The sequence below is a fragment of the Equus asinus genome, chromosome 17 (genome assembly GCF_041296235.1).
Source record: "Equus asinus isolate D_3611 breed Donkey chromosome 17, EquAss-T2T_v2, whole genome shotgun sequence".
Taxonomy (NCBI): domain Eukaryota; kingdom Metazoa; phylum Chordata; class Mammalia; order Perissodactyla; family Equidae; genus Equus; species Equus asinus.
In genome coordinates this window covers 18921793-18937854 of record NC_091806.1, presented here as the reverse complement: position 1 = coordinate 18937854, position 16062 = coordinate 18921793, and the positions used below count along the sequence as shown (strand labels likewise).

The following is a 16062-nucleotide window of genomic DNA, read 5'->3' as shown; positions in this document are numbered from 1 at the left end:
GGATCCAAATCCATGAACCCCGGGCTGTGAAGCAGAGCACACAAACTCAACCATTGTGCCACCAGCCAGCCAGGGTCTGGATTTATTTTGAGAGATTTTCACATTAAAATCTTTAGGCCCATTGCAGATAGGATTCAGGACTTTCAGACTTTCTGTAATACTGAACTTGTCCAGTGTGCTGACATTTATCTTCCATGGATCTCATCCAAATGATTACATGTTGGTAGGAAGACTGGCCTTATAGTTTCTGGTTTCTGACACTGAAATGGGTATATAAGCTCACTAAAGTAGAAGGATAATTTATTTCTCCCTGTTTGAGCCTAATTTGCTCATCTGTTCTCTGAAATTTATGGCAAACAAGATCAGGTATTCAAGCTCATTCTACTTAATCTTCCTTCTAAGATCATATATGGTTCTGTATCTACCCTTCAAATTGATGACGTATTAGAGCGAATCACTCAAATATATGGAATGGTAGATAAAAACATAGAAATAAATTTTTAGGTCATAGGTCATGGCCACCTTAGTAGATATTGTCAAAAAGCGTTTTAAAGTGTTTGTACAAATTTACACTATTACCAGCACTATATAAGATTCCCATTTCTAATATTAGCAATCTGGTTTTTTTTCCCCTCTCTTTTCTCTTAATTGATCTTGCCAGAGTTCTTTGACTTTTATTAATCCTTTCAACAAAACTAATGGCTTTGGCACTGTTTTCTATTTAGGATTGTTAATTATGTCATTGATTCTTTTCTTTATATTTTTATATCTTTATTGTTTGGATTTATTTTGTTATTTTCTCAGGTTTTGATACATAAGATGCTCAGCTCATTTATAACCAAAATATTTTGTTTCTCATGATAGAAGTGATATTGCTACACTTTCTACAGATTTTAAAAGGACAATAAAAGAATATTATGAACATATTAAGGCCAATAAACTCAATAACTTATATAGAATACACAAATTTCTTGCACCATATATACTAACAAAACTCATTAAAAATAAGGAACATGGGCCAGCCCTGTAGTATAGCAGTTAAGTTCACATGCTCCACTTTGGTGGCCCAGGGTTCACTGGTTCAGATCCTGGGCTTGGACCTAAGCACCACTTATCAAGCCATGCTGTGGCAGGCGTCCCACATATAAAATAGAGGAAGATAGGCACAGATATTAGCTAGGGTCAATCTTCTTCAGCAAAAAGAAGAGAATTGGTGGCAGATGTTAGTTGAGGGCTAATCTTCCCCAATAAATAAATAAATAACAGATAATCTCAATAGTGCTATGTCTCAAAGAAATTGCACTTCTATCTAGAGGTGGGAAACTGGCTGCCATAAACTGCACTCTCCAATGCAGTGAGGACAACTCCTCCACTGGGCCTCTTTACTTGGCAACCATCCAGTTCACAACCAGCAAAACAATTTTCTTGCTCAGTGACGTCAGCAGCATGGCTGAGTAAGTTGTTCTCTTCATTTCTCTCATTTTGAACTACAACTAAATGGGCACTCACTGACTAGCAGTGGAAGCCCACAGAGCACAACAGGATGCCTGAGAGACACATGCAGCTATACATCTGAGGGTGAATGAACTGAGCCCCCAGGAAGTGGCAGAGATAGGTGAGCACACCTTGCTCTCCCCCTGTATCCCTGTGCTTGCACACAAACACTTTCCAACGTGTTACAAGTGCCCAGAAAGTGGGAACACACAATGGGGTGACTGTAAGAGGAACAGGTGGTTAACCTTAGGCTGACCTCTTCGTCATTCTCTTGGTGGAGAGAGGGAGCCCACCATGTCCCTGTGCCATAAAGGAGCAGCCATAGCCTGGGTTTAAGCAGGGAAGCCCCACCAGCCAAGCTCAGTGGCCCCATGGACTGCAGATAATAAACAGGGACCTCAGCAGATTTCCACGCTGAGACAAAAACTCCCCAGGCACGTGTGAATGCTCACAGTGCAGCTGCAATCACAAAGTGGGAACATGTCTGGGTAGCTGTGGGAATAGGTGCGGCAGTTTTGAACACATGTGCTCTTACTTTCCTGGCTGGGAAGGTGAGCCCACTGTGCCCCTGTGCCATAAAGGAGCAGTTATAGTTTGGGTCCTAGTAGAGAAGACCCACAGGGCAAGCTCAGCAGTCCCTGGACTGCAGATCATAAAAAGGGACCTCAGCAGATTTCTGCACTGGGGCAAACACTTCCCAAGCACATGCAAACACTCACAGTGCAGCTGCAGCCCCAAAGAAGGAACGTGTGTGGGCAGCTGTGGGAATAAGCGTGGCAGTTTTGAACACACTCATGCTTACTTTCCTGGCAGGGAGGGGGAGCCCATCATGCCCCTGTGCTGTAAAGGAGCAGCCATAGCTTGGGTCACAGCAGGGTAGCCCCACCAGCCAAGCTCAGTGGCCCCACATAATGTGGATCATAAACAGGGACTACAGCAGATTTCCGCACTGAGGCAAATGCTTCCCAGGTGAGCAGGAACACTCACAATGCAGCTGCACTACCAAAGAGGGAACATGTCCTGAGGGCAGCCTCAGGAACAGGCGTGGCAGCTTTGAGCCCACTAGTGATCACTTTCTGGCAGGGAGGCAGATCTCAGAGAACCCCTGAGGTGCCAAAGAGTGGCCCTAGCCTGGCGAGGAAGCCCCGCCAGACCAGGACAGTCCACACAAGTGCCTGAATGCATCCCACGCTGCGTCAATCACCCATAATATTCCCACAGCTTCCAGCAGATGGGGTGGGGCCTGAAACACTGCTCCTGCTCCCTCATAGTGGTAACAAGGGAAATCTGCATCCTAGGAATACTACAAATGCCCCAACAAAAGATTTGTTAATCAAACACCATGCAGTTAATCAAACACCGCAGCAGCAATTCAGACCAGAAGGAAAATGACAACTCTCCAGGAGCCAACACTGAAGACACAGAAATATAACAGCCTAAATGACAGGGAATTTAAAATAGGCCTCATGAGGAAACTCAATAACTTACAAGAAAACACAGAAAGACAATTCAAGGAGCTCGGCAATAAAATGAAACTCTTCACCAAAGAGATTGAAACTATATAAAAAATGAAGCAAAAATTCTAGATATGAAAAACGCAATGAAATAGATACTAATATAGAATCATTAAGAAGTAGAATTGATCTTATGGAGGAAAGAATTAGTCTTGTTAAGGATGCAAATGTAGAAATTTTACAGGTGGAGGAGAAGACAGATCTAAGATTTAAAAAAACAAAGGAATTCTTTGAGAAATATCCAACTCGATTAGGAAAAGCAGCATAAGGATTTTATAGGTATCACAGAGCGAGAAGAGATGGAGAAAGGAGCAGAGAGCCTGTTCAAAGAAATACTTGCTGCGAACTTCCCAAACATGGAGATGGTTTCAGATTTACAGGTAAACGAAGTTAATAAAACACCCAACATTATCGATGTGAGAAGACCCTCTCCAAGGCATATAATAGTAAAAAATGGCAAAAGTTTGGGGTAAAGAAAGCATATTAGGAGCAGCAAGGAAGAACAAAATAACCTACAAAGGAAATCCTATCAGGCTTTCAGCAGATGTCTGGGCAGAAACCCTACAGACTAGGAAAAAATGGAATGATATATTCAAAATACTGAAAGGCAAAATCTTTCAGCTAAGAATACTCTGTCCAGCAAAATTTTCCTTCAGATATGATGAAGAAGTAAAAGCTTTCCCAGATAAATAAATGCTGAGGGAGTTCATTGCCACTAGACCTCGTCTACAAGAAATAATTAAAGATGCCCTCACACCAGCAACAAAACGGCAAAGGTCTACAAAGCTGTGAGCAAGGAGATAGACAGACATGAGCAGAAACCTGTAGCTGTCTACAAGAAGAGGGAGGCAAAGGCTCAATTTCAACTTAAAAGAAAAAGGGGAAAAAGCATCAAAAGTAATGATAAACACTTAAACTTAGTCGTAATCTCACAAAATTAAAAACAGAAAAATATGTAACAGCAATTACTCAGAATGGGAGAGGAAAGGGAAGGAACCTGCGTTCCTTCCCTTATGGGGATAAGAGGCTATGAGGAAATGGTCTACTTCATTACCCATATCTTTCATACAATCCTCATGGTATCCACTAAACGAAAAATCAGAGCACAGCCACAATTCACAAAAAGAGAGAGAACTGAGAACTCCCTCTCAGAAAACCAGCAAAATGAAATGTCGGTCGCAAATACAAAGGAAGAGAAACAATGGAAACATAGAGCAACCAGAAAACAGGAGATAAAATAGCAGCATTAACCCCTCATATAAGAATAATCTTTGCAAGTGTAAATGGACTGAACTCTCTAATCAAAGGACACAGAGTAGCTGGATGGATTAAAAAACAAGAGTCAACAGTATACTGCCTCCAGGAAAGCCTCCTCAGCTGCAGAGACAAACATAGGCTTAGACTGAAGGGATGGAAGACAATGCTTTGCTTTGATTCATTCTCTTGATGAGTCACTTTTATAGGAAATTACAAGTTTTGATGTATTGAGTGATACTCAGTTTGAGTTATTTACAAACACACTTATGTAAGTTAATTTTAAATCAATTTGTTTAATGTAAAGAAATCTATCTGTAAAATAAGATGTACGCCATCTCCTATACAAGGAATGAGCATTAGCTATAAGGTAAGGAGAAAATCAATCAATAATCCAAAAGCTTATTACTCTCTATTTAAGTAGTGTGAGCTGTTGAACACTATGAGCCTGATAATTATAGCTTTGTTAACAAAATAAAATAGAAGTTAGGAAGCCTTATAGCAATACTAAAGTCATAGCAGGAACAAATTAAATTTTTCTCTTTGATGAAATTAGAGTTGAATGATCATTTGAATTGAATTGCTTTCTCACGATATAGACCATTTTTTAATGCTGTTCCAATTACTTATTCACGATTCAAAATGATCTTAAAGATACAGGCTTGAATTCAATATTTGCTGGATTTGATAGCTTTTAAATAACTTTGCTGCAAAAGTATTCTGTGTTTTTAAGTCTCCCAGAGAGCCCAGATATGGTGGCCACATTGACTCAGACTATGGTCGAAAGTGTGCCACAGTGTTTGCATCCCCTTTGGGTGTCAGTTAATTCCTTAACACTTAGAAAACAGCTCTCAGAGTTAATTTTCCCTATTCTACATTCTATTTCCTCTAAATTATGTCCCAAGATTGTACAAAGTTTGCAAATTTGTGAATTGCTCATCAATTCATTAATGCAACAGATTATCACTGAGTGCTAAAAGAAAATTCTCTTAGAGCTCCATTCTATATCATCTTCTTTTATTGACTTTTATTAGCTAGATTGCATATAAAAATGACATTTCTAGGAAAAGGCACAGAATATGAATAAATCAAATGTGCTTGAGAAGTTTCATTTTATCTTTCCTTTACCATTTGCGATCATACATTTAGTGTAGTTTTAAATAAAAAATTATGCTAGTGTGTAAAATGTAAGTAGGGGAAATTAACAAATTTATTGATTATTTTTCACAACTTCAGTCAGTTGACAGACTATGTTTTGCTGCATGCTTTTCAACCATTAATTCTTTCTTAATATGCCTAAAAACATTAGTTTTAAATGTCCAATTGCTGGTGTTAGTTCACGTGTCAAGGAAGATCATCCTTTACACAAATTAAGCAATTCAAATTGATGTGTTTTAAATAAATCGGCACTTCTGAGGATACCCTCCCAGATAATTCTGGGAATTTTTCTAGATCATCCTAGAAGTAAAGAAGTGAAAAAATAGAAGCAGTAAATTGACCCTATGGATAAGGCACAATTTTTTAAAATGTTAACAAAATGTGTTTTTCTTAATTATGTAAATTAAACTTTTATTGCTATCTAAATGATAATATTTTTAGAAAACACCTGATAATTGTAGACAGATTCATGAACTGGCTGTGCATTCTTAGCCTTCCTTTACTTAGAGAGTTAATTTTATCTAACATCCTTAATATGCCTGAGAGGGGATAGGAAGGTATTTCAGGAATTTTTAATCTCATATATATATAATTTTGTTTGAGAAAATTCAAAGGAACAAAAATTGTTTTAAGAATTATTCAGGCTTGTAGTATATATTCAACATTATAATTGTGTTCAAATTAAAAAGCCTTTCTTTCTTATTGGCAATTTATTACTGTAGTCTGATTTTGGGAATCTTCAGAAGCTACTTCTCAATAATTGGTCTGTAAATTAATTCAACTTTTTAAAATTCAACCATGGAAATGAATGCCTTTGTTTTAACATTCCAGCTCTATTACAATGTGATTATTTGTTGTGTGGGTGACAATGTTAACTTAATCAGTAATAGGGCAATTTGAAGAAGAAATTTAAGTAGGAATTCATGGAGAAGACAGGTATGTGGTTAGGGCAGAAATTGTATAATATGACAATTTAGACGTTTGGAAGACATCTGGTCTGGGTTTATCCTAAAAATTTTGACTTAAAATTTATAAAGAATTTTATGGAACACATTCTTAGTCATTCAGTGTCATCTTTTCAGAAGCATCAACACTCTAACAACTTAACACCTGGTTGTGTCACCATCTACTGCAATGGTTCTGATTTATTAATCAAATCCTGTTGGCTTGTTATCCTTTGTGATGATTTTGGAGGAGGTTCACACTATTTATACACATATACTTTCCCTTACCTTTAAGTTAAGAAATACATAGACCTGAAAAACAGAAGGGTAAAAGAAATTTGACTTGCCAAGTGTAATATACAGAGTTGAGGGCAAAACTTTAATATAGCACTGCCTTCTACTCAGCCTTTTAATGACTGTATCTGCAGGTTTATTTGGTGCCTCATTAAAGTGTGCTGTTTTCATTGAATTAATCATAAGACTAAACATCCTTATGTTTTAAAATATTGGCACATAAATTTCACTAAACCACTAAAAACAGATAAAGAAGAAAGGAAATAATATCAAAATATTTACACCAGCCTCTTGAAGAGGAAGCTCTCCATTTTAAAACATTTGTCTATAAATTCACTTACTTTTTATTTTTATGCCTCCTCATTCAGAAATGGATTTAATATAATGTATATTCCACTAATAAGAACAGCTTAAACTTCACATTTTCATGTACACGATTAAGCAATAATTTCACTATGTGACTTCTCTTGATTCTTTAATAACTTTGGAGTCAAAGAGAGTAAGAATGATATCCTTTGCAAGGAATTATTGCATATATTACATTAGCCTTTGCAAATAGGTATTACATGAATTTTCTTTTTTCTTTTTTTCTTTTGAAGATTGGCACCTGAGCTAACAACTGTTGCCAATCTTTTTTTTTTTCTGCTTTATCTCCCCAAATCCCCTCTGGTACATAGTTGTATATCTTAGTTGCAGGTTCTTCTGGTTGTGGCATGTGGGATGCCGCCTCAACGTTGCCTGATGAGTGGTGACATGTACTTGCCCAGGATCCGAACCAACAAAACCCTGGGCCGCCGCAGCGGAGCACATGAACTTCACTACTCTGCCATGGGGACAGCCCCGGAATTTTAATATTTAATATTGTTGATTAGTCAAAGGAATTCATGTCTACTGAGGCAGACATTGATCACAATTTGCTGGAGAGTTAATGTAAATCAGCTAGCAGAAGCATGTTCACACAGTCTTATTAGAGAGTCATTCTAATTGTTCATCTGATTTTTATTCTTTGAAACACTTGGATGAGGTCAATAAAACCTAGTTTCTTGAATAGAATCTGACCATCATTCTTCTCAGTAAACACTTTTAAATATGGGCTTATGAATTACATCAGTTCAGGTGATTGATGTATTCTATCTACACTGGACCACAGAAAAAAAGCAGTAATGTCTCTGCAATTATTCTCTTGGTACTTTCCCAAAACAACAGCATTGACATCCTCTGCTTTGCATTATTTTTATTTTGCCAAATTATTATTTGGATAAGAAACTTGTTCCTAATGATTTCTATCACATGCAGTCAGCTAATTGAGCAACTCATGTATTTCTTCCTTAAATCTGTCACTTGTTATTAAGTTGTATAGCTCTTCATAAATTTTCAATATTAACCCCCAATTAGATACATGATTTTCAAATATTTTCTCCCATTTCATAGTTTGACCTTTCATTTTGTTGATTATTTCTTTTGTAGTGCAGAAGCTTTCTTTTCATTTTTTAAAATAGATATAGATATATATTTATATATGAAATAGTTTCTTGTTGTAGAGAAGCTTTTAAAGTTGATGTAATCCCAATTGTCCTGAAGGGTTTTTTCTATGTTATCTTCTGGGAGTTTTAAAGTTTCAGGGCTTATGTTTAAGTCTTTAATCCGTTTTGAGTTCATCTTTTGTGTCTGGTGTGATAGAAGAGTCCAATTTCTTTCTTTTACGTGTGAATATTCAGTTTTCCTAACATCATATATTGGAAAGATTTACTTTCTCCATTATTTAATCTTAGCATCCTTGCCAACTTTCTATTCACTGCCTATGAGTGGGTTTATATCTAGTCTGTCTATTCTGTTCCATTGGTCTATGTCTGTTTTTATGCTACTACCATGTTTCTATGCTACTGTAATTAAACCAGTGGCTTTGTAATTTAGTTTGAAATCAGAAAACCTAATGCCTTTAGCTTTATTTTTCTTGCTCAAAATTGCCTTGTCTATTCATGGACTTTTGTGGTTCTATGTGAATTTTAGGATTGTTTCTTCTATTTCTGTGAAAAAATTCCTTTGGGATATTTATGGATATTTCATTGTATCTATCAACCACTTTGGGTAGCATAAACATTTTAACCATATTTAAGTATCCCAATTCGTGAATGCAGAATGTCTTTCCATTTGTTTGTGTGCCCTTTAATTTTTTTCATCAGTGTTTTACAGTTTAAGTGTACAAGTATTTCATCTCTTTGGTTAAGTTTACTCCTAAAAAGGTGTTTTATGTTACTATAAATGGGATTGTTTTCATCATTTCCTTTTCAGAAAATGCAATGTTACTATAAACAAAACCAACTGATTTTTGTATGTTGATTTTTTTTTAAAGATTTTATTGTTTTCCATTTTTCTCCCCAAAGACCCCCCGGTACATAGTTGTATTATATTCTTCATTATGGGTCCTTCTAGTTGTGGTGTGTGGGACGCTGCCTCAGCATGGTTTGATGAGCAGTGCCACGTCCGCGCCCAGGATTCAAACCAACAAAATACTGGGCCGCCTGCAGCAAAGTGCGCGAACTTAACCCCTCGGCCATGGAGCCAGCCCCTGTTGATTTCTTATCCTGCAAGTTTTCTGAATTAGTTGATTAGTTCTAACAGTATTTTTGTGGAGTCTGTGGGGTTTTCTAGACATAAGATTATGTCCTCTGTAAACACTGATACTTGTACTTCTTCTTATGTGGTTGGGTGCCATTTATTTATTTTTCTTGCCTAATTACTCTCGCTTGGACTTTGAGTACTATTTTGAACAGAAGTAGAGAGAGGGGGGTTCTTTGTCTTGTTCTGTTTTTTAGAGTAAAGCTTTCAATTTTTCACAACTGAATATGATGTTAGCTGTGGGCTTTTCATATATGATCTATATTATGGTGAAGTAAGGTTTTTTATAACTAATTTTTTGAGAGTTTTTATTATAAAAGGGTACTAAATTTTGGAAAAGTTTCCTGCATCTACTGAGATGACAATGTGCTTTTTATTCTTCACTCTGCTAATATAGTGTATCACATTGATTGATTTGCATATATTGAACCGATCATGCATCCCAGGGATTAGTCCCACTTTGTCATGGTGTATGATCCTTTTAATTTGCTATTGAATTCAATTTTCTAGTAATTTTTTTAGGATTTTGCATCTATGTTAACCAAGGATATTGGCCTTCTGTTTTCTTTTCTTGTGGGTCTTTGTCTGGTTTTGTCGTCAGAGTGATGAGGAAATATTGGAGGTGTTCATCTTCTATTTAAGAAAGATTGATGTTGTCTTTGTTTAAATATTTGATCGAATTCACTTGTAAAACTGTGTGGTCCTGGGCTTTTCTTTGGTGGAAGATTTAGGTTAGTGATTGTAAATACTGTCAGTTGTTGGTCTGTTAAGGATTTATATTTCTTCTTGATTCAGTCTTGGTAGGTTGTATGCTTCCAGGGATTTATAATTTCTTCTAGTTTAACTAATTTTTGACATATACTTATTCATAATATTCCCTTATGATATTTCTTATATGTGGCATTAGCTGCAATGTCTCATCTTCCAATTTTATTTAATCTTTTGAATCTTTTCTCTTTTTTTCTTTGTTAGTCTCCCTAACCATTTGCTGACTTTATTTATCTTTTAAAAGCACCAACTCTTATTTTCATCAATTTTTTATATTGTTTTACTATCCTCTACTTATTTCTTTCTGCTTTAATCTCTGTTATTTCCTTCCTTCTGTTAACTTCAAGGTAAGTTTGTTCTGTTTCTGATTCCTTGAGGTATAATGTTAGGTTGTTTACTTGAAATATTTCTTCTTCTTAAATTTAATGCTAATCACTATAAATTCCCTTGTTAATAATACTTTTTGCACATTCCATAATTCTTGGTATGCTGTGTTTTCATTTTCATTTCTTAGATATTTTCTAATTCCTTTAGACTGCTTCTTTTGCCTAATGGTAGCTCAAGAGTGTGTTATTTAATTTCCATGTATTTGTATTTTCTTTCTATTTCTTTTGCTATTTATTTCTAGTTTAACTACACTGTGTTCAGAAGTGATACTTGGAATAATATCAGTCTTCTTAAATTTGTTAAGGCTTGTTTTGTGCTATAACATATAGTTTATCCTGGAGAAAATTCGATGTGCCCTTGAAAAGAATATGTGTGTTACTCTTATTGGTGGAATGTTCTGGATGTGCCCGTTAGGAACATTTCACCAACAGTGTTGCTCTAGTCTGTTCTTCCCTTATTGATTTTCTTTCTAGATGATCTGTCTGCTCTTGTAGGTGAGAGGTCAATATCTATGACTAATATTGTATTCCCATATATTCATTCCTTCAGATCCATCAATATAGACTTTTTGTATTTTGATGCCCTGATGTTGAATGCATATATATTTGTTATGATTTCCTATGGAAATGACCCTTTGTCATTTGTAATGACCTTGTTTGTCTCTTTTGTCTATTTTTTGCCTGACATTAGTTCAGCCATCTTGCCCTCTATGGGTTACATTTTGCATGGAATGTCTTTTTCCTTCCCTTCACTTTCAGTCTAAGTGTGGTTTACACTTAAAATGGGCCTCATTTAGACAGTGTATAGTTAGACTTTTTAAAATATTTTTTACAGCCATAGTTTCTTCAAAAACTTAAAAATAGAACTACCATATGATCCAGCCATTCCACTTCTGGTATTCATCCAAAAGACCCAAAAATACTAATTGAAAAGATATATGCACTCCCATGTTCATTGCAGCATTACTTACAATAGCCAAGATACAGAAACAGCCTAAGTGAATGAGTGCAGAAAGAAGATATGCCGTATATATATATATATACACACACACACACAAAGGAATACTATTTTGCAATAAAAAGAATGAAATCTTGCCACTTGCAACAATATGGATGGACCTTGAGGGCATTATGCTAAATAAAATAAGTCAGACAGAGAAATACTTGTATTATATGATCTCACTTATATGTGGAATTTAACACAAATAAAACAAAACAAGCAAAGCTCATAGATACACAGAATATACTGGTGGTTGCCAGAGGTGAGGAGAGGCAGAGTGGGCAAAATGGCTGAAGGGGTTCAGAAAAAAATCATGTATTTTGCTATTACTGGAGAAAAACTATTTAAAAAAATCATTTTCACTTAGATGTGTATAGATATGAGTGTGTCCATGAAAGTTGTATGTTAAAAAGAGAAATAAAATAATAAAGTAGGAGAAAAACACATTTTAAATATGTAAATATGCAGTATTAAAGACTATCATGTGGAATATAGCTAAAGTCTTTTAAAGAAATTTTTCATGATTGATAACATCATTTAAATTAATGCTTGCAAGTTTATAATAATATCTAAATTGAAAATCCTTTTCAGACAGAAAAAGACAATCTTCTTTTTTCATTAATGATACCAGTATAGCTACAAGAGTAAACTTGAAGATATCAATATGTGGCTTACTAATAGATATACTTGTATTATATAATGAATTAGTATAAAAATAGAATATTTTTAACCATGGTAGTAAGACAATAAGCTTTCTCTTGTGAATATAACTTTTAAAAATAAACTTTATTTTTCAGAATGGTTTTAGGTTTACAGAAAAATTATGGAAAAAGTAAGGTGAGTTACCACATATCTGCTCTGTCCCTCCGCAGTTTCCCCATTTACTGACATATTGCATTAATTTCGTTCATTCATTACACTGATGAACCAAAATTATTACATTTGCATTAAAGTCCATTATGTTACATTAAAGTTTACATTATGGCATGCACTGGGTATTGTAGTTTTATGGATTTTGGCTTATGCATTATGTCATGTATCTATCATTGCAGTATCATAAATAATATTTCCTTTCCCTAAAAATGACCTGTATTCTGCATATTCGTCTATTCTTTTCTCTCCCTGAACCCCTGGCAACCGCTGAATTTTTACTGTTTCCACAGTTTTGCTTTTCCAGAAAGGAAATTTGTAATTCATAACAGTTATATAAATATTGCTGTTTTAAAACCTAAATATCCTCCTCAGTTTATCTCATTCATTGTTTTATTCTATTAGTATTTTAAAATTCAGTAACATTGATGGATTACTCTCTCTACTTCTTGACTACATAAATATACCACCCCTCATTTGGGCCTTCTATGGTAGAATTAATGTATATGATTCAAAAGAATCTTTAATACCACTCCCCTCAAGTTAGAAGGATTCAAGTTAGGAGCATAAAGTAGATTTTGCCAAAAGAATACAATTCTGAGAATAAACCCAATAGACAAAGTCTTCTTACGATCAAAGACTTAGCTCAGAATGGTGAATTTCCTCATTGTTTTTACTGTTTGAGAAAGATCTAGGTAAACACATGGTTTATATTTGGAGCAAATGCTCAAGAATAGGAAGGGAGATTACTAGATTTTTTATTAGCCCTTACCAAATGAACTTTCTACAATTATTTTAATGTGGTATATTCTGCCAAGTCAGGAGGACAAGTAAGTTGAAGATCCATGATCAAACATGATGAGACAGAAGTGTCTAATAAATGAAAAACTTTGGAAGAGGTAAAAACAGCTAGGCTGTGGATATAAGCATAAGGGGAGGAGGTAAATCTAGAAGTAGGAAAAAACATAATTCAACATGATGAAGAGCAGGAAAAACATTAACTCAAAACTGGAAGTGATACTACTGAGGCCAGAGGCAGAGACACAACGGTGAGTGGTAAATAAGGCAATGGTCCTCACATACCAGTTAGTACATAGTGCTGTCTCTTCCTCTTCATAAATTTGACTCAAAACTGGCCAATTTCTGTGTTTACTTATTTTCCTGAAGGAACTAATTCTCATGCCCCAAGTTAGGATTGTAATAATTCCATTGTGGGAAGTTCTTATCCTCTATGAATTTCTAGGTCAATCCAAACTGTTAAGAAAAATTTGAAACTTCCATTCACCTTTTGTCATCTGAAATCAACTTCTTGCTCGATAACTTCCTCATGGCATTTTTTACTTCTGCATTCCTCAGTGTATAAATCAGAGGGTTTAACAAAGGTATTCCAATTGTATGAAACACAGCTATCATCTTATCCATGGGGAAGGTGATTGCAGGACGTGTGTATATAAATATGCAAGGACCAAAGAACAAGATGACCACGGTGATGTGGGAAATGCAGGTGGAGAGGGCTTTTCTCCTCCCTTCAGCACTGTGGTTTCTCAGAGAATGCAAGATGATAACATAGGAGAACATCAGCATGACAAAACTCACCATAAAAATGGCCCCACTATTGGACACCAAGAGTAGATTGACCACATAGGTGTCTGTACAGGCAAGTTTCAATAGAGGCTGCAAGTCACAGAAATAGTGATCAATCACATTGGGACCACAGAAAGTTAAACTCAAGGTCAGATAAATTTGAGCAGAAGAATGCACACAGGACCCCATCCAGGCCACACCCACTGATGCACCACAGACCTGTCTGCTCATGATGGTCATGTAGTGCAGGGGCTTACAGATGGCCACATAGCGGTCAACAGCCATAAGAATTAGGATAAAGACCTCTAGGCTACCAAAGTAATGCAATGAAAAGACTTGTATTATGCACTCACTGAAAGAGATAGTGCTCTTCGTAGAAAGAGCATCCATAATCATTCTAGGGGCTGTAGAAGTAGAGAAGCAGGTATCAGATAAGGATAAGTAAAAAAGGAAGAAGTACATTGGACTCCCAAGTGCCTGGTTGGTCTTGATGGTAATAATAATCAACAGGTTACCCAGCAATGTCCCCAAATAGAAAATCAAGAATGTGACAAACACTATTTTCTTCCTAACAGGATCCTGGGTCAACCCAAGCAGAATGAACTCAGTCACATTATTGTTCAGCAGCATGATTTCATGAATGAGGAGAAGGGATCAGTGTGAAATATATTATCTGCAAAAAAAAGATCGAATTAATTCACAATGTGTTATGAGATATTATAGAATATTTTAAGCAAATTAATTTATGATACCATGTGGTATTATGGAATATTTTAAGCAAATACTCTTCATCAGGTGCATTCTAACTGTGATTTCTCTTTCTTTTGAAATTTTTTTTGGGGAAGATTAGCCCTGAGCTAACATGTGCCACCAATCCTCCTCTTTTTGCTGGGGAAGGGTGCCCCTGATCTAACATCTGTGTCCATCTCCCTCTATTTTATATGTGGGATGCCTGCCCCAGCGTGGCTTGTTAAGTGGTGCCTATGCCTGAGCCCGGGATCTGAACCCGTGTACCCCAGCCCGCTGAGGCACAGCATGTATACTTAACATATACACCACTGGGGCAGCCCCTGATTGTGATTTCTTAATGTCTCTTCATTATCTTATTCCTCAGATTTTATTGACTCATTCGTTGGGTGTATTGAGCCTCAAATAAACTTGTGAATGTGATATTTTCCTACATCTCCCTTCAAATACAACCCTTTGTTAACATTGATATCATTCTAATTAATATTGTCAATTCAATAACTACAAAATTGAGATATTTCTTGTTTTCTTATTTCCTTAATTTTGTTCATTTTAATAAATCTTGAAGCCCACATATTGCATGATGTATTACTTGGCATTTAGGATATACATGACTGCCCTTGTATATCATGTATAATATTGAACAACTCACATACCACTCCCAACAAGATAAATAATGTATTCTTTATACATTATCCATTCATATATTACATATCGTTATACACATTTATATGAATATATATTATTTAGAAATATACTCTGCACTTTCTCTCCCAGATATTCCATTTTGAAAGGACAGGAAGCTCTGATGGCCTTTAAATAATCTGCTGCAAACTTCAAGCAAGGTTGTGATATTAGTTCTTGACAAGTACTGATGAGCAGAAATGAATGCTGTTTGATAGTTGCTAATATCTTAAGTACAACATTTCTATTTGAGTTTCTTCAATTTCTGAAAAACACCCTTTAGAGATCCTAAAATTACATATACAATTTAAAGGGGATATATTACCTATAGTTCGTTTTCATAATTCAAGTTTTTAGCTTAAGCATTATAGCTCCAAAGTGGTTGTCTGTTGGGGTGGCACCAGGCAGATGGTGTAACCAGATCATGATTGCGATCCCCCAACCCCATGTTCATGAAACAGAGCAGACGAGCATGTGGTTTTAGAAAGAGGCATAACGGATAGTCAGTAACTGACTTCTTTATTATTTTTCCTTTCTGTCTTAGTAAATTCAATGATCATTGAACTTTGGAATGTAAACTCTTTCAGTGAAGATTTCCTTTTTCAAATTCAAAAAGAAATATTGTGACCCTTATTTCCAAGAGAAAAATATTTTCTATAGATATTTATTGCCAAGTTGATGTTGGAAGTGACACTACGTGCGAGCAAAAATCTAAACTGAAATCTAATATATTTAAATAAAATCTG

At 35.6% G+C, this 16062-nt stretch overlaps 1 protein-coding gene across 1 annotated transcript; it reads right to left on the bottom strand.

Annotated features, from left to right (window-relative positions):
* Positions 1-12978: 12978 nt before the first annotated feature.
* Positions 12979-14632, bottom strand: LOC139040434 (olfactory receptor 4C16-like). The gene has a single exon (XM_070487206.1). It carries the CDS (start codon positions 14513-14515, stop codon positions 13583-13585), a length of 933 nt encoding a protein of 310 aa, XP_070343307.1. The 5' UTR covers positions 14516-14632; the 3' UTR covers positions 12979-13582.
* Between the last annotated feature and the right edge of the window lie 1430 nt (positions 14633-16062).